A 19827-nucleotide genomic window follows, 5' to 3' on the forward strand; every position below is an offset into this window, starting at 1 on the left:
CTTCCTCAAAACTGGAGTACACTTGAAGGGTCTGAGGAGAGCATGCAAAGAAATCAGGCCCCAAGCTAAGGAATGACTAGGAACAGCCACCAGCCCAGGTGCCAATTTTTGCAGCAGTGCCCCAGGCACATCCCACAAGGACAGTCGGGGCCTGACGCAGATTCATGATCCTTCAAGAGCCTGCTGAGTTGACCACCTAAACCATATTCTTTAAAATCCGTATTTTACCTGTATCAAGGAGGTTTACTGTGCCAGTGAGTACAATTTCCATGCATCAAACACACCAATAATGGTGTTAAGTGATACTGTTACCCTGATCACCTCTGTATTTTGGGCTGAGCTGGAAACAGGAAAGGATCCATGCAACAATACTTTGTAGAAAGGGAGAAAGCGCCCATCCTGAAATCAGACAGGCAATACAGAACAGTCATCTATTTAAAAGAGAGCAGATTTTTCCACTCTTCTGACATTATGCACCAGCCAGTGTAGCCTCTGTCTGTGATGAAAAGAATTAGAAGCATACACATATGTATATATAGCCACACAGTGGGAAAAACTATTTAACAAAATATATCTTCAATGCAGAAAAATCTGAAAAAAAAAATCTGTGAAGCAGGATATGGGAAAAGATCAGGTGCGTAATCTTCAAAGCCCTGTATAATGACAGATGTTCCCATTTATCACATTTTTTTATTTATATGCTATTATTTCACCAATTAAACCTCCAAACCCTACTAAACAAAGTAGCATATGACCATCCAGCAGGTAATGTTTCCCTTACATTAAAAATAATTTTATAATTGGAGATTCTCAATTCACAATCAATTTCTTCACCTACCACATCACAGAGTTGTAACAGCAAATAAGTAACATCAAAATAGTAAGCAACAGTACTTAATTTTAATATTTGAAACAAATACATTTTATTTGTGAAGAAGCTGTATGAAACTATCCTCAATACACTTCTGGCAAAATACTCTTAACCCAGTGCATTCACTGCCTCAGTTTGAGAAGAACGATAGCTTTGGAAATGCAACTGAGTTTTGTTGGCTACAATTCCATTGCAATGCTGTCTTCAAAAATAAACAAGCTGTAGCAAGCCATTGCACTTCATTAAATAATTTTTTCTAATGTTTTTTAAAATCAGTAGTTTTCAGCCTGTGTCCACAATATATTGGGGTCTATAGATGGACCACTTTTGTTACAGGTAACTTTCACTGTCTGTGAAAGGCAGCTAAGGAAACTAGTTATTGTCATCTGACTTAAAACTACCTCTAGTAATATTTAGTAGTAGATCTGTAAAGAACAATTTAATACTGTCATAAATAGTAGACATTAAGACAAGCATTTCTGAGATATAGCTTTCTCTAACTAATGACCTGTAAAATTGAAAGAATGTAATGGAGAAAGATGAACAGTGTTGGGAGAAGAAAGAGAAATGCTTTTTCCAGTCCTGAACAACCTTTTTGGAGTAACTAACTTACCTGAAGTCCTTCTTAGAAATTATGAATTTTTTTATCATCGGATATAATCTTGTTATTAGAGCTATAATATGATTCATTCCATTATTCCACCATATATACGAAATAATTTCATGGTCTTTAATAAAAACAACAATGATATTAATAGTAATAATAATCATCATAATCATCAGTTGGTTTTTCAATAGCAGGACAGTCTGAGACTGCTGTAAAATTATTCTAGGTTTATGTTGAAATGTTTAAATAACAGAAAGCAAAAGTAGACCTCTTTTATCTTGATTTTTCAGAGAAATTTAAAGGAGTCAATAGGTCTTATGCATGTGTATGTATAAGAAATCAGTTGTGGTTAACACATCCAGACACAGATCTAATCAATTTCTTGGGCTAGTAAGACCACTTTTCACACTTCAATAGGCACCATTCAACTAAATGCTGCTATTAATTGTAGCATCTTTTTTTTTTTTTTTCTTCAGGTTTTTGCAATAAAATTTACACTATCTTTCAGAAAGAGTGGCTACCCTTTTTGCCTTTGATGGGAGACCTTACATAGTTGAATCTTTTCAGCAGTTAGCTAATAGGGAGTGTTCTGGTTATGGACATGTTCAATGTCTAACCTTACAGTACGAAAATGAGATAATCTTTGTAGAGGCTGTTACGATTTTTCACAGAGAAGGCTTCCTGTTGTCCTGTGCTGTGGCTGAAATGTTTAAAGCAAGGGAAACTGGGTATCAGGAAAGAGATTTTTTTTGCATTAGTGAAAATCCGAGAAGGTTTCATGGACTATTGGTGTTTGGGGCACAGGCCTTTCAGAACACAAGGGGCCATGCTCCTCTACTTGGTGTTGCAACCTGGCTGGCATTTGTCTAGAATCCAAAGCATGAAAGTGTGAGGGAAGAAAGATCTGCACTAACAAGTGGCTTCTTCAGCCAACAGGAAAGGGAGAACACCCAGAAAGACCTATGGCAGGCAGCGAGGCAACACATCAGGGAAGGTCACAGTCCACAACCAAGTGAAGTTGTCAGGTGAGAGAGGATAAAAAAATGTGTGGTGACAGAGAACAAGACAGATGAATTGGCAATCACAGAAATGGAGAAGGAGTCCACACATTTACCAATTTATAGTATGGTTTTGGTGAGCGCCGTATAAGGCTGGTTGTGTAATGTTGTGTAATGAAATGAATGAAGTATGACAAAACTTTTCTTCAGGTGAATTTCCAATAATCCACTGATAGTGCTGTAGTCTGGAATAAACCCTCATGACCAGAAGCCCCTTGGAAAACAGAGGGTGGTGGCAGCTGCCTGTCTATCTGACCTCTCAGATGACTGAGAAATGAATGCCCCAGAAACTAGACCAAATCCTTGTTAGAAGCAAGGGCATTTAATTTAACTATCACAGTTTTGCCTGAAAACATTCACCTGATTTTAAGCTTGCTAGAAGTTTTAGTATAGCTTATTAAAATGGAAAGAAATTAGATGAGGGGAAAAATCTACTCCTACTCAGTTTAGTTCCTGTCAGCACGACAGGAATTTTCATTCTTTCTGAAGAGCCAGTCTTCTGCTTGTGCAACCTTCTCACACAAGAGAAAAAACGGAAAACCCAACATCTTTCAAATGTGCAAAAAACGGAGAAGAGAGATAGGACAGGTGCAAAAGCTTCAGCTCTTTCAAGCTAACTAAGAAGAAAGAGGGAAAGAAAAAGAGAAAGAAATAGAGCGAGAAGGAGAGGGCAAAAGAGTAAGTAAGTAAAGGGGGGGGGGAGAGAGAGAAAGAAAGAAAGACGTTAAAGGAAGAAGGAAAGGAGGAAAGAATGAAGGAATAATCCAGAAAAGATCCATGTTGTTTCCTTTTCAGAGAGATTAAATGTTAGGTGTGAGGTGCATGAAGCAGAGTGGAGAAAAGTGTTCTGACACACATGCTCAGTGCAGTGATTCCTCCCTCTTTTTGTTGCCATGATGACATAAAATATGATGAGAAATGACAACCTTGTTTTCAAATAAAAGCATAGTATGAGATATTTTAAAAGAAATTGAACTGTCAATTTCTGTAACATAGAAATGTTTCATGAAGATAGTCTATGTGCAATACTATAAACAATTTTTGCTGCTAATAATGGAGACAGATTTTTAAAGCTCTTGTGCTCAGTGAATGTGAAAGTAAGCAGGAAACTCTTGGTTTTGCTTCAGTGCAAACAGTCATTAGTGAGTCTGAAATGCTGCTTCCACAAAGTAATTTTTTTCTGAGTTTCACAGGTGCAACTGAGCATCACTGGCAAAGTGACATCAGTAAGTCCAACTGCCATATGCAGAATTTGCTTATAACCTCAATAACCCAATAACGGATGTAGAGTACAGGAATTTATTTTAAAACCAGGGAAAATTAAACTAGAAATTGTAAGTATTAAAATTTATTGTGCTCTGGATCCCCATTAATTCGATCCATATAGACATTTCCTGATGTGAAACATTAAAGCCCTATTTCTCTTACAGAGCATTCTATTGATTTCATCAAGGTGGTTCAAGCTAGTTGCATTATACCAATAGGGCATACTGTATCCTGAGGTAAACTCAAAATGAGACTCAAAGATTACATCTGAGAAGTAATCTGTATTTTTTTAAAAAAAGGAGAAAGAAAAAGGGACCTAATAACAGATATCCATATAGAAAGGAATTTAAAATTATTGGGAGGAATAAGAAAATTGGGAAGAAATAAAGGACATTACAAAAAGTTTTTCATTTGAAAAATAGTGTTGCTCAGTCTCTGTCACCTACGGATTTAGAAATAAAACTCCAGAAAGAAAAAAACAATGCTCAGAAATCAATTTCCATTAATTTCTTAGGTGTTTTACAGAAAGAATAACAGCAAGATATAGCACATCTCTCAGTGGAAGATAAATAGATGTATATTTATGTAATATGGGGAGAGGCAAGACACATACAGCTTGCATGATTCCTCATCTGGCACAGTCATGTGTACTGCCCTATGCCATAGAGTGTGTCTGAATCAGCAACTGCATAACCTGTCCCATACCCTACCCCTGTAAATAAAAATAATTTAAACAACTTTTTAAGATCCTCTAACTCTACTCTTCATTGAGTACTACAAGCTACAGCTTGTTCTACACACAAAGGTGGCTTTGCTTGTCCTGAATGCAATCAGAAGTCTTTTCTGACTTTAAGTGGTAGGTAGCCAGCATGTAAAAGAAGGACTTCAGCTCAATAACTGGTAATTAAATGAAGACTCATAAATGTGCCACTAAGACACTGGTAATTCTAAACTTCCAAACAACATGGAAAAGGAAGGGATAAATATGAGAGAGGGATCTTGTAATATCTAAATGTTGCATCTTGTGAATAAATATATATTTGCCAAGGAGAGTGAAAACCAGCACCTTCTAATGAGGAAAGTACTGAGGGACACAGAAGGCAATACAGCTGACTCTTCATTTCTGCCATTAAAAGCCTCAGGAACAGCTTGTGAGCACGCAAGACACCATGGGCTGGCCCAAATCTTGTGTGCTAAGAAATATCCCTGTGGTTAGATCAGAGAGCCGACACAATTGTTTGATCTGCTGGGAACAGTGCACTATGTCTACATAAGCATACACCGATCTTAACATCACGTTTACTAATTCAGGACTCTTGCACAGACTGTGACTGAATAGGCATGTTTATATGTTTTATAAAATGTTCTAGCTGAACAACATTCAATTGCTTCTTGGTTGCCAACTGCAGTGTAAAAAAATCACAGCTAGGTGTGTAATCAGAACACACTATGAAAGTCCATATACTTCCCTGTAATACTCGGTTGAATAATATTGGAACAATGCAAGCCCACTAGGATAGCAAACCTGAAGTTGTTTTCAATAGTTTTGCTCTGAGCAATGCAGAAAATATACCCCTTCATCCCTGAGATAGTGTAATTACTTCTTAAAAAGAGCCTGTTAACAAACATAATCCACTTTTTAATCTTCAGGACCTTAGCTGAATACAAATCTCAGGAGACTGCATTGCTTGCAGTTGTGATAAACCATGCTTTTGTATTATTACAGCTGTCTGCTGCACTGCCCCAAATCACAGCATTCCAGAGACATCTCATGAAAATGTTGTTAAACCCGCAGGATTATTATGAACTCTCAGAAACTACAGACACCTGCGATTGTTATGTTTAGAGTGTGTTAACCATTTTAGGTAAGCGGTAGCCTGCAGCTACTACTGCAAATGCATAGAAATAACTTCTAAAATCATATTTTGTCTCCTCTGAAATTTACATGCATTCACTATGCTTACAGAACAAAGCTTATTCACACAAACGTTACAGAGCAAGAATGCTCCACTTTGTTCTTCTATAATACTACAGTTTCTGTTTATTTTAAAAGACCCTTCATAGAGGCCATGGAAGAATGTTGCTTTCAAAGTTTCACCATTAATTCTGACAAATTTCATACTGTTTACCTTTCTGGACTGCTTAGGTAGTATTAACTATTGCTGTGATAGTAAAGCTGTTGCTGTCCTAAAGCATACAATTAGGGCAAATCTAGTTATGAACTTTCTAAGGTGGTACCTTTACTGCCATAAAGATGTGACTGGCTAGCAGGGATGCTCTGTGATAAGAATACTTTGAGCTGCTTTGAATTTAACACACCCCAAAATATAAAATTATTCACTGTGAGGAATGCAGCATAAGCATTTGCATTTTAATGTCTTTTTTGGCCATCCTCAAAAACATTGCAGTAATTGTAAAGTATATGGAAAATGTTGATGAAGAAATTGAATGCTGAAGATCATGAAAAGTATACAGTCATTTTGTCTATGCATTAAAAATTATTTTACCATTCTAGGGTATATAAGGAAAGGGTAAGTTTAACTGAAATTTCCGAGGGAAACTAGTGCTAGTGTACTTGTCTATTTTCAAAATAGCCACAGAGGCAGTTAAGAAATCATCAGTCTTCACAGTTGTAACAGCACAGCTACCTTCAGCCTTACAGGAGTAAGAATTGTCATAAGATTGCAAATCGAGTTGGTTTTAGTAGTGGATGTTTATGAGCTCTGTTCTTAAGGGAAGATTTTCTCCAAAATACATGCTTCATATTTGGACCAAAACAAAAATCAGCCTGACACAGAGCCTGGATGCACTGCTCCTAATTTCCAGGCCACTACAGGCAGAATGCTTTGAATAATTTTTCCATCCAGAGTCCTGTCCCTCCAGTTAAGTTAAAGAGATTAAAAATCATAAAAGAAAGCTGAAATTAGCCTGCTTCATTAGGCAATCTGGAATTTTGAGAAACTTGCGCACTAGGCTGAGGTCAAAAGGTCTAGATGATTGCCTTCTTCAGATCACAAATGAGATTAGCCCAATAACTGCCTACCGTGTGTCATTTACTGCAGGATTGCTTCTGGCTGCTTTCTTAGAGCAGGAAATCAAAGAGAAAGGAAACAGGGAGGAACCCTTCCAAAGGCACATAAAATGGCTGCAAATACACTAGAAAGCCAACAACACATCAAGTTTGTACAGATTTGATGGAGACTGGGCACTGATACGTGAATGTAGGCTCAACCTTTTCTGAGATTCAGGTGCGTTCAGTACTTAACAGAGATGGCGCAAATGTCCTCTCCGCCATCAGCCTGTAGCCTACATGTAGTGCAGGAGACTAAAATCTGATGTAGACAGGTTCAAAAGAGTAGCAATATAAATAAACATAAGTAAGTAAAAGCACAAAGGTAATACAAAAACAAATTAGGGTGCAACTAAATTGGTAGAACGGTCAATAGATCTCTGTGAATTGAAGGGTTAAGAAGTCCCCATATCTCACTTTGTCCTGGTTTTGGCTGGGATAGAGTTAATTTTCTTCATAGTAGCTAGCATAGTGCTGTGTTTTGGATTTAGTACCAGAAGAATGTTGATAACACTGATGTTTTCAGTTGTTGCCAAGTAGCGCCGAGACTACTCAAGGACTTTTTGAGCTTCTCCTGCTCAGCCAGGTGCACAACAAGCTGGGAGTACAGCACAGCTAGGACAGCTAACCCAAACTGTCCAAAGAGCTATTCCATACCATATAATGTCATGCTCGGGGGGGTTAGTGGGTTCGGTCGGTTGGTCGCAGGCAGAGTGGTCACAGCTCGGGCTGTGTGATCGCAGCTCGGGGGGAGTGATCGGTGCTCGGGACGGGCTGGGCATCAGTCAGCGGGTGGTGAGCAATTGCATTGTGCATCACTTGTTTTATATATATTCTGTATATTCTCTTACTATTATTATTATTACTATTCTTATTCTTCTCTCTTATTAAACTGTCTCTATCTCAACCCACGGGTCTTACTTTTTTTTCTTTTCTCCGATTCTCTCCCCCATCCCACTGAGGGAGGGGGGGGAGTGAGCGAGCGGCTGCATGGTGCTTAGCTGCCAGCTGGGTTAAACCACGACACACTTTTAACAAACAGGGAAGCTGAGGGCCAAGGAGTTGTAGTAGCTTGCTTAGTCCTGTGACAAATCAATGGCAGATTTTCCAATTCAGTACCTCATCTATTGCTATTTGGTTTGTGACTTAAAGGGAGCTATAATCCTCAAAGATAATGCAATTTCATAGACTTGGGAAGCTTTGGTATATCCAAATTAAAAGCTAAAACATTATTTTCTTATGGTGCTTTCAAATGAGCTACTGCAGCTAACTATATAAAACAGTTCAAAAACTGAGAATACATTCTGCAAAAAACCACTGAGGAAACAACATAAAGTGAGAAAATAGCCTTTGAATTTGTAGTATGCCTCTTTCAAACAAGGTAAAAGAAGTCAATTTAAAAGAATAAAACAGATTATTAAAACGAAGACCCTAAAATGATACAAGTATGGAGGAGAAGAGAGAGCGATAGCCTGAGAGAGATCTGAGGGGATGAGTCATGAGGAAAGGTGTTAGGGTAGGGCTTTTCTCCTTACTTGGCACAAGCCACTGATGCACATGTCCAGGGATTCAGTGTAGCACCGGGTCCCATCCAGAACCTTTGGTGCCAGCTCCACAACCAGGGCTGCTCCTCTGGCCTGGCACTTCAGTGAGCATGGGTTGTCAGGGTCGTTAAGGACAGGGAGCCACTCGTAAAACTGTCCCTGGTACTTGACGTCGTTGTGAGCAGAGCACTGCTGGGCACGAAAATCACCTGCTTCTGGTGGGCAGTCCTGCACAAAAGAAAGAGGAGAAGGTCAGCAAGTCTATTCGGGACAGCCGGTCACAGTCTCATGCAGCCAGCTGAGCTCCACAGCTGCCAGATGTAGAGAGTTTTTCTGTTTAGACAAAGAAGACTGATTGAAATAGCTACAGCTACACATAATTCAGCTGGATAATTATACCTTTCTTTCTTCTTTCCTCAAAAGTATTGAAAGAACATCAAGACCATGTGTAAATATGCTTGGGACATAAGAAATGCACTGTACGTGTCTTAACCACAGCCCTGAAATGCTCTTTCTGAATCTCTTTCCACTTGTGCACATATGCGGAGAAGTGTGTGTGCACAGCCACTCTCTTCCAGCCAAATTTTCATCTTTGTTTGAAGAGAAAGAAAAAAGAATTACATGATTTAATTGTTTACTTATTTAAGCTCTCCTTGCTAGCTTTTTTTCACCTCAGTGACCTAAATCAGTTGGTAGGGCTACAAGACTCAGAAAAATGTGATACATATTTGCATTTCTTTAACTTAAGATTTCATAACTCACATAACTAGTGACTTACTATTATTTTACTGGGAAGACCTTTAAAAAGCTCCTTTGTTAATCCTTCAGGAGGTTTGAGAGACATATAAACCTTACTCTGAACCCAGTGCACCTGATATAAAAACCAAAGACCACTCATGCTACTTAAAGTCTCGTGTTGATGAGAATATGAGGCTTTTCTTACCCACATATAATTTCTTGCCATCATTTAGCACTGAAAACCATGAGTCAAGTTCTCAAGAGAGCAAGAAGAGCTTCAAAATCATGGGACTTCAGGCAAAATAAACATGAGTTCTTTCTATTTCCTTTCCAGTTTTTGATTCTTGAAGAATGATATTTCAAGTTTTCCTGTGCAAGCAACCATAATGGCTAGAGATTCATTGGGTTTTTTTAGCGGTAATCTGAATTTCTCACATAATTATGGGAATACAGGAGCTAAGCTTTAGGAAAAACATTAAACATCATGAGAACTGTAATAAAAAAGCAAATGTTGGCAATATGGCTGCCTCAGATTATTAAGGTCCCATAGTCCTCCACCTTGCTGCTGTAAGGAAATCTGCTTCTTCATGAAATCTGGTCAAATACCAGGTGAAATGAATATCTGTTATACCCTTTGCTTGAGGACGGTAACATATTTTTTTTATAAAGAAACATAAATGTTGAATATAGACTTGATAGGGAACGATTTTGATGTATATACAACCACATAACTAGAAAATATCCTTATAAAATGACTGTATTCTCTCAGACTACTTCATCCTATAGAAATTCAAGTATCATTATTGACAACCTTATTCACAGATTTCTTATCCTCCCAGCTAGGAAAGCCTTACTGTTATTGAGGCAAAATATCTCTTCTGAGGTTTAAATAATCACCTCTGTTTCTCAGACCTTTTCCTACACCTTCGTTCACTAATGCTTTTCTGCTTCTTTTAAATAAGGCCGATTATTACAGCTTTCAGTATGAATGGGATGGGGGGCTGCATGGCACTTTATGACATTAAAGGATCACTGTGTAGCATTAAGGACTGAAATAAAACCTGTCTTAAAGATCAAGATTTCAAATCTTCTCTTGGAGAAAACTCTCTATTAATTTGCCATTTGTATACCCTTAGCTCAAACCCAGGATAACCAATCTGGCCTCTCATTCACTGTATAGTGGCAATGTGGTTATGTCCATTATGTTTGAATGTGGATCACACCAGTCCAAATATTTCTTATAGTGAACTATACACAGATACAAGCCATGGCCTTAAGCCACAGATCTTCAGCTAATTTGCTTTGTACCATGAGAGCAAATTTTCAGTTAATTTGCTTTGTATTTGAGTGTGACACAGCCCCAAAATAATGGGTCAAGCTCCAGCCAAAAGTTCAAGAGAATAGTGTTCCTGTTACAAAAGGCTAAATGCATTAAGGTGTAAGAGAAAAAAAGGCTTTGGGCTAATTCTTGCTCTAGAAAAATATGTATCAAAGAGCAATAATCCAGAGCTCATTCATCCTTTTTGAAAGTGGAGGTTGAAAGTCCAAGCTCGTAACTGGAGCAGACAGTTTTTCTTTTCACATGTTACGGAAGATTAAAAAAAAGTAAAATGTTGGAAGTATTTCAGTTTGATTTTAAAATTTATGGAAAAACTTAGAGCCAATCAGGCCCTTTTTGTGATTTGGACAAACTGTTGATACAGGGCAAAGTTTGGACAGCAGCATGGAGTAAAGAGAGCAGAAAAATATGTGGGAAATTCATTATTCCCCTATAGCTGTGTAAGTAGAGAAAAAGTGGTCTTTATGTTCTGCTTTTAAACAGAGGACGAACAGGACAGTTACAGCTTGACCCAAGATCTGGTTTAGCTCTATTTTCAAATAGAGAAGAGACAAGCAAAGAGGGACACTGTGGCCTTATTTCCTGCCACAATTTCTTCTGGTGCATACCCTTCTCTGAATTTTTCTATCCATAAATGAATACAGTCAGGTCTATTGGCTTGGCTTAGGCTTGTTGCAGAGATCCAAGCCAACTCTCTTGTTTGGTTCAAGCTTGGCTCTACCTTTGAAACTTTCTGGCTTGCAATAGCTTTATTTTTACAAAGGCAGAAAGGTCCAATAAAGCACACGACACACGGAGTTCATAATCCTGCTTTGTACAGCATTCAATACTATGTTTGTTGCGTTGGATTTTATTTTTAAATCAAAGAAAGAAAAAATGTACACTCAACATAACAAGCTTTCAGGACACGGCAGGTGACCAGGACCAATGTTAAATACTTCGTCTTTGATATCATGATCAAAATAAAACAATGGATTTAAATAGTAGAGCTTGTGTTAAAAAAGTTTTCATGTGAAACTTGAAGCCATTCAAAGAATACATTCAAGCAGTCAGAAACGCAGACATGCATACTTATCTTGGCACACAGATATGAAAAAAGGTCACAGTCTGGCCCACCACTTTTCTCCTACTGAAATCCTGAATCCTAAATCTGCCTGAAGGACTTGAAAATCCCTTTCCCTCAGGGCTGAACTTTCCTTCCTGTTAGGAAAGCACATGTACTTGCACCTACATACATAACACCTGCATAATGTTTTTTTATATCAAAACGGACAATGTTAAGACAATCAGTAGTCTGAATATTACCCATCATTAGACACAGGTCACTGAGACTGAAATAGTAGAAACTGTATGGAACTTGGCATTGCTTATGCATCTCTTGTCCATGGGTTCTTTTTTCTTTTTAAACTTACTATTTATTGTTTGTATTACATGTCGGTGGGGATCAGAGACTCTTCATGCTGGGCTTTGTGCAATCATATAATGAAAGACAGATATAAGCTCACTGCCTATAAATGAATATTGTGGTTGCTGAAATAACAGATAAGGCAAACCCAGTGCTTTGTTGCATATTTCTACAAGCAGTGAATTACTATTTTCTTCCAAATAGTTTGCACACCTTTAGATAAGAGTGTTTGCCATTTTGAGGCAGTCTTCCTGTGCCTCATTTCTGCAGTGCTGGCTCCTGGACAGGAGAAACTATAGACTCTGACTCTACAAAGCCTTTTCCCTTTTAAAAAAATCAGCCTGCTTTCAGTACATGCATGGGGGCTTGGTGGAAGGGGATCCTCTACAGCTGCCAGCTAGCACTGCTTCATTGGCCTGAGTGAAATTATGTGTTTACTCCATCTAAGGGTCTGATCCTGGAAGCTATCTACCAGTATGCAATTTGTCTACCTGCACACCAGATTGACAGACATGGTTGTGCCCACACTTTGAGACAGCCAGAAGTCATGGGCCAAGTGAGTGTGGCAGTGAACCCAAGGTAGCATATCTTTGCATGGGATGTGTAGTTCCACGAGGTATTTTGCTAACCACATCCTCATGACCTGTGTTTGGCTTGGAGCATGCGGCAGCACTGGTATCTGGCCACAGAAGCACTACAGTCCTGCTTCAGGTTACTCCAACTTTGGTGCTATAGTCAAATCTTACCAGTTTTGGAAATTATCTGTGGGCTCCTCCAGACATGAGGAACTGCTACCATTGCACTCCTTGAAGAATCAGGGACAACTAATAAACTTGAAAGTTTCATCTAAGTCCATTTATCTTCAAGCTTCCTATTCATTAAGACTTTTTAGGGAAGAAAATTTCCAGTGAATGGGCAAAACCAGTTCCTCCTCTAACTCCATGAGTCCTAGATGGCTGTTTCATGACCTTTAACTTGTGAAGGCTCACGAGATATTCCTGAAACACTGAGCCTGTACTGGACACCTATAATCTCTGTTCATCCTGTCAGGTCAAGATTTCCTCCACTGCAATGAAAATATGTATCATTTTAAAGATGATCAGAAACCCCTTTGATGTATGAAGCCTGTTTTAAAATAAACATGGGATTTTCATCTTCACCTCTCAGGCACCTAATGCTGGCCATATTATTACTGTTACGGCTTCATTCGCTTCCTCAAATCCTTTTTTTTTTTTTTTTTAAAATTGACCTCCTATTTGACCCTATTGTAATTCATAAGGTCCATGGAGTTTTGCCATGTTTGAATCCCATTCAAAAAAATTTCTATTAATCAACAAACCAGTGGAAAAGATAAGATGAATCCCAGATGTCCCTTGATGGTGATAGGTAGATCAGATTTCATAGGACAAAAGAAGGTCAGGCTTTTTAAAGTTTACTTAGTGGGTGAAATGTGGACGATCATATCTAAGCTGCGATAGGTGGAAACAGTCGAGGAACCTTCAAACAGTTTACAATATATGCGCTTGTATATTTGCAGAGGCCAAGAATGATTTACTATACCTGGAGCTTTTCTTCTGTGCAAAAAATTACTAACAACTGGACTACTCTGTGCAGCATCTGACAGAGCAGCTTATTGAACCGGTTCCATGAAGTACGCATGACGTTTCATCCGCATCGACTTCCCTACTGAGAAATTGCCCAAGACAAAATAAGAACTTTAGGCAACAGTACAGAGGCGTAGGAGATCTAGGGAGTTAATGGAAACTCCACTCAGCCTTGAAGCCTCGGTGAATGCCCTGCTTGAATTAAGTTTCTTGCAACCAGGATTTTGACTAGACTGCTGTGAATTTCTAAATAGGTTAGGATCATCACAGCTGCTTAGGTTGAGAGCGGCTTATACTATAGCTTTCTCTTACAACCAAGACATTGTAGTATCTGACAGAGACAAGCATGAGAGAAATAATATGAATAAAGTAAATGGGGGAATATCAGCAGATGCTTCTACTTTCTATTAAATAAACATGGAGTAGAGATGAGGGCTAAACCAGTGAAGTATAAATCTAAACCTCCATGAATATTTGTCATTAGAAATATTTATAAAAACATTTTTTTTGACAAAAAATGCTTTTTTAGAAGAATGTTCCAATTTTTGGTAGATAATTGACCATGCATCTTTTCATGACATTATAAAATTTTTGTTTGTTTATACCTTTTAAAATCAGGTGTTTAAAGTAGATACAGTAACTTGTATTTCAGCTTGGCAAATTTCCAAATATTTCAGTCAGAAACTAATACAAATACATAATATTAGAGTACATTTTCCTAAAAGCATCATGGGTGCCACATTGGCAGATCAAAAAGAGATGTTCAGATTAAAAAAAAAAAATTGTCAGAAATACTGAATTTAAATCTATGAATCATCCAGAGTCCTGAAGAGTCCTGAACAGAGTCCTGAAATGACACTGTCATAGAAATGATGCAGGTTATTTGGTCTACAAAGATTGTTGATGCATTTATACATAATAGCAGCAATAAGGTTTAATTTGTTCTATTTTTTAATAGGCAAAGATTCACAGGTCTGCTTGCTGAGAAGGTAGCAAATACAGAAGTCAAAGCTGCTACCATTAGCAGCATACTAAAAGAATTTGTTTCCAAGTACAAAGAAATAATTCCTAGATGACACACTGAGGTTTTAAAATGCACCCATTTAGAAATAAGATGGTAGTTATAAAAATCCAGCATTTTGAAGAACAGACTGTAGTCACAATAAATGATCTGAGTTTGGAAGAATTTCCACTTAGAAGTAAACCGACATCAAGTAAATCTGGTGTTTGTAAGGAGATATGTGTAGTGCTTATACTTTTTTTTAAAATTTTATTTATTTTACTGCAAAATGCAACCTGGGAGATTTGATTGCAAGACTTCACATGGCATTTCTTAGCCACCAAAGGGTAGAAAAATTAAACCCTATTAATCATTTTTGTAGCTCTGAAAAAATTCTACCTGGCGATGATGTTTTTCATACAGACAGGCCAACATTTCTGAGAATTATGCACTTATATGGAAGTTTAGGTTTGACACTTTCCATCAGGCCGGGCTTTGGTGCATGGAAAGAAGATAGTGCTATTTTGTGGAAAGTAAGACAGGCAATATCAGTGCTGGTGTGTACAAAATGCAGCATGAGCTGATAAGAAACAGGGATGGAAGTAGCTTGTCTGAATGCAAGCCAAAAAATGGGGGATGTCATTACAGTTGGTATTTCAGCCAAGTGAAGAAAGTGAGGTATATATCAAAAGAGCTGCAGGTGGTGTTTACAAGTTTTGGTGCTCTGATTAATGGGATCTACCATCTACAAATTTTATTTTAGGCTTAATGGAACTGCTCAAAAACTTGTCAAAAGAGCTAGCAACGTTGTGCAGCTTCCAGCATTGTCTATTTTCATGTCAAACAGCAAAATCTAAAGAGCAGCATTATATGTAGTGTTCGTCATCATTCTGGCAGGTATAAGCAAGTAAATATGAAAAGCAAAGTCCTTTGGGAATGAAGTGCCAGTTGCGTGCATCTTTTTTTTTTTTTTTTTTTTTTTATTTCTGGTCTGATTCAGAAAGCAGTGCAATAAAAGGAAAAATACCAGGAAAAATAAAAATGTTTTCAATGACAAAAAGGGGTTTGATAGTTGAGGAGAATGAAGAGAGAAGACATGAGTACAGTACACATTCCAAGAAACATCCTTCAGATAAATTTTCATGTAAATGAGGGAAGAGAAAGCAAAAAATAGCATAGTGGCAGAAGGACTGAAAAAGAGAAAGGGCAAATGAGGTAGCACAATAGCCTGGTACAAAAGCTGGAGAGAATCTGGCAAATCAGAATGTGCCTAGAAGAAGGAACAGAGAGCGTGCTAGCTTAAAAAAACCAAAACCCCCAAAAACCCCAAACTAGTAAAAAAATCCTTCTCGCAGTTTGGAAATATTTTTGTTTATTTTGCATAATGTTTATTATAACAACCCAGCTAGATACAAAAACATGTTTTCATTGCATTCAGAGTAATTTTCTAAAGAAAAACAAATTACTCCCTCTCTCCCCCCATGATTACATTCTAAAATGGCTGGAAACATACTTGGAGTCAATATGAATAGTAAGAAGAAAAAAGCGGATGCAATTCAACCCTAAATCATCTTCAGATTCCCTCATTCCTTCTTTTACTATTTACACATGTGGTTTCATACCCATAATCTTTCCAGTTTCTGATCAACACCAGGCAATGCAAGTGGTGAACATACTGGACTGGGTTTGTTCTTTTAAGGACTGCTCAGAAGCTTTGTAGACAGCAGTATCAATCTCTCTTATAGACTATACTACGTAAAATGGTTCAGTATCCCTAGAATAATACAGGTCACTGAAGAAACAGGAAAATTTAATTTCAGGATGAATTAAAAGCAGCTGCAGCAAAATCTTGCAAATGATAGTGCCTATGAAAACGTGTTCATTGCCAGACTCCAAGAAGTATTCTTCCCATTCTCCAATTTCACCTTTGAAATAAAGAGTTTGCTTTTAGTGTATGTGACTACCCATCCTTTCCTGTAAGAAGACAGTCGTATAAACAAAACCATGTCAGTTCACAGAAAGACAGTTTGCAGAAAATAAAAAGACTGGTTATTTTATGAACTATAACACCAGTCCTCAATTTATGCACAAGCTAATGATAATGAAAACTTGTATTTCAAGACTCACTGATTTCCACAGGAATCAGAAAAGGATTTTCCACAATGCAGTATAACTAGCTTCATTTGCAGGGGTATAATGGGGAGGTTTGCTCTCATTTTCCTTTAAAGCAACATACTGTCATCTAACAGATGAAAATGTAGAATCATAGAATCATAGAATCGTTTGGCTGGAGATAGATCATTGATTCCAACTGTATCAAGGTAGGTCTCATTGAGCCTGGAAGTTCCATCCTCCCGATTTTCAGTGTCTTTGTGGATGAAATCTTAAAAGGCAAAGTCTGGGTTAACAAAAATACACAAAATATTGTGTGCCTCTTCTAGTGTATGGTTCCATGACAAGCTATGGCATTAACGAATTGTTTCCAAGACCCAATTTGTATATATGTAACCCTGGATTTTGGAGAAAAAGACAGTACACTTCATTAAAGAGAAGATATATGGGGGTTTTACTGTTCTGAAAGAGATAAACCGTATTTCAGTGGTACCGTTACACAATCCAGTAACAGAATGGATTTCAGTGGAGTGATGCATGCCTGGGGTTCCCAAATTGCTTTAGGTTTCCACTGGTGCTGCACAAGGTATTTCAAAGTGGTAACTAGCCCCAGGAACATGAGGCTGGGGACCACCATGGCTGTGGCGGGATCCTACCCCAAGGTCTGATGCTGATCATGGTGGCAATGACCTTGCAATCACTGATATTGTGAATAACTGGTGCACCGTATCTCAGGCTAGTAAAGGTGAAAAATGGAAGGGCATAACACCTGAATCAAAGACTCAACTTACTTTAAAAATAGAAAATGGTTTTTCCTGAAATCAAATGCCTGCAAATGAATACAGCCAAGTACTTTCCTTATGACATAAAGCCTTATGTGGAGGGCCTGGTCAAAGTATGATGCAGTCAGAAGCTTGGGAATAGTTTGATTTATTTCTAGTTTTGTAAGTTTACCAAACCCAAACAAATGAAAACTCAGTTGATCCTTTTCTGAAGTAAAAAAGCAAAGTAGTGCCATCCATTCTTTACTGTCTCCAAAACAAGTGGTTAAAATCATAAATGCAGTCCTGGGTCTTCACAATTCAGTGGCAAAATTGCCACAGATTTCAGCATAGTAAAGCACTTTGAAAGCTTCATTTTGGATTATTTGGTGTGATATAATTAAGTGAGTTCTGCAGCTGCATGCCTCACTGCTATGTTGGAAAGTCTGAAGCTGGTGTTGCCAAATACAAGGTATGTAAAGGAATTGCCTGAAAAAACTATGCAAGGTTTTATTTTGAAGGAAGACTGTTCAGGTGCACATTTCCAAAAGAGAACCTAAGCTAAAAATAACATTTAAAAATTATTCCTTATCTTGGAATCTTAAGATCAATGATTCCAAAATAAGGGTTGCAACAGGGCTAAAAGTCCAACCACTCATCATGGTGATCAAGGAACAACTACTGGCAGCACAGCAGGATGCTCCTTTGTCTCACTGCTCTTAGCATACACAAGGGCAGGTCAGAAGAAGAAGGGGAGCGTCACAATGTGCATGGATTCACAAACCAAAACAAAACCGATGTGTGTAATTGTTGTCCACTTAGCCTTTAACTATCTTTTTTTTTTTCTTTCTCTTTTTGTGTCATATTCCACAGGACTACAGCATGCAACTTGACTGGCTCAAATGAACCTTCCCATTCTCTCCACAGTTGTGGTGTAGCCCAAGTGCCTCAGAGGTGGAAAGTGGACTGTTAGTCAGCCAGAGGACCTATTTATTGACTACTGTAGTTGTTGTCAGGTAGTGTAGCAGATGTCTAGACTGAAGAGAGATTTCAGAAACCCAAGGGGTACACCCAGAACAAATTTCAGAGGAAGAAGTGTGAGAAATCTTACAGCATGGGAGACTACAACTCAGATAGAAGCAGTTTCTTTCATTATGAACTGTGGTCTGCTGAAGAAAATACAAGCTAAATATGAGGGAAAGTATTCATTTTTTTTTTAACTTAAACTTTTAAACTTTTTTAGACAAAGTACCTATTGAAAGGCTTGTGAATATGTCCCTATCAGGCATGAGAAAGCTTGGCCCAGTGCACGTTTGATTTCATTTTCCATCTTTACTGGTAAAACTGACATTTCTCAATGTAATTTGAGAGCTTTTACTATTCTTGGCACCCAATAAAACTTTCCGTATGAAAGGCTTTATTTCCATTTTCACCAGTGAAAACACACTTTCACTTTCGTGAGCACAGAAGTTGAAGTTTCTTATTTTATTGTATTGAAAACAGTATTCACCATATATATAAAAATCAAGCAAGAACCTTTGGAAAAGCCAAACCACTGGTGCAGGCTATCTAAAACTGTTTTTCTAAGACACGTAATGGAATTCCAGTGCTGGGAGGGCACAGGTGAACAGAAACATATAGCTCTTACTAACTTGTCTTCAATTCTTAACAACTTAATCCTCCAGCCTGACAGACTGCCCAATGTGAACCAGCTGGTTACCAAAGTAATACTGGGAACACGAGCTGTCTTGATTCTGCGGGGGAAGGTGGTGGTGGTGGGGGGTGATGTTGTAAAGAGCAACCCTGAAGTTTCAGTGACACTCTATTTGGGAAGGCTGTGACTGCAATTCCTTCCAAATAGTTTCAGCATCATGCTATGCCATAATTTTTCCAGCTTTTCAAGAAACTGATAAAAGTTTGCTCACGGTCCTGTGATATGAAAGCAGTTTAGACAGCTACAGTATTTTCACTATCACATTACCGAATTATTTTATGTAATATGGACGTGACTGTCATATGTGATGATTTGTATCATATCAAAGCTATACTTCACTTACCACATTGCTGCACGTCCTGTACCGGATGTTTCGCCCTTCACAGGTCCTGTGTCCAAAAATTAAAAGCAAAGCCAAAAACATTAATAGCTGAACATAAAAAGCAAACACATAATGTTTACTGTGTCAGCATCTTTCCTACAAAGATCTCCAATCACCTAATCCCCCACCAACCCTCTTCCCCAAAATAAAGGGCTCTCCGCCCCTATGCAGGAAGCTGGGGTAGGAATTCCACAACTCCTCAGTTTCCTACCTTTGCCTTTAGGTGAGTTTCTAGAAGGTGGCATCAGTTTATGAATGAGGTTGGAGGTCAGAGTGGAAATCTGAACTTAGGTGGAAATTAACACCTGAATCACATTCAGAATGCCCCATGGCTCCAAACTATCCATGATGATTTC

The 19827-nt window shown here is 38.1% G+C and overlaps 1 protein-coding gene across 1 annotated transcript in view; it reads right to left on the bottom strand.

The window, feature by feature from the left end:
• ADAMTSL1 (ADAMTS like 1) overlaps nucleotides 1–19827 on the bottom strand; it is a 346871-nt gene that overhangs the window by 141594 nt on the left and 185450 nt on the right. Inside the window, exons 4-5 of the mRNA XM_035895578.1 lie at nucleotides 19433–19478; nucleotides 8408–8644 (exon numbers count right to left, since the gene is read on the bottom strand). Of these exons, the coding sequence (XP_035751471.1) occupies nucleotides 8408–8644; nucleotides 19433–19478 (283 nt within the window). The remainder of the gene's footprint in view (nucleotides 1–8407; nucleotides 8645–19432; nucleotides 19479–19827) is intronic.

Source organism: Egretta garzetta, unplaced genomic scaffold, assembly GCF_000687185.1.
Source record: "Egretta garzetta isolate BGI_Z169 unplaced genomic scaffold, ASM68718v1 scaffold175, whole genome shotgun sequence".
NCBI lineage: Eukaryota > Metazoa > Chordata > Aves > Pelecaniformes > Ardeidae > Egretta > Egretta garzetta.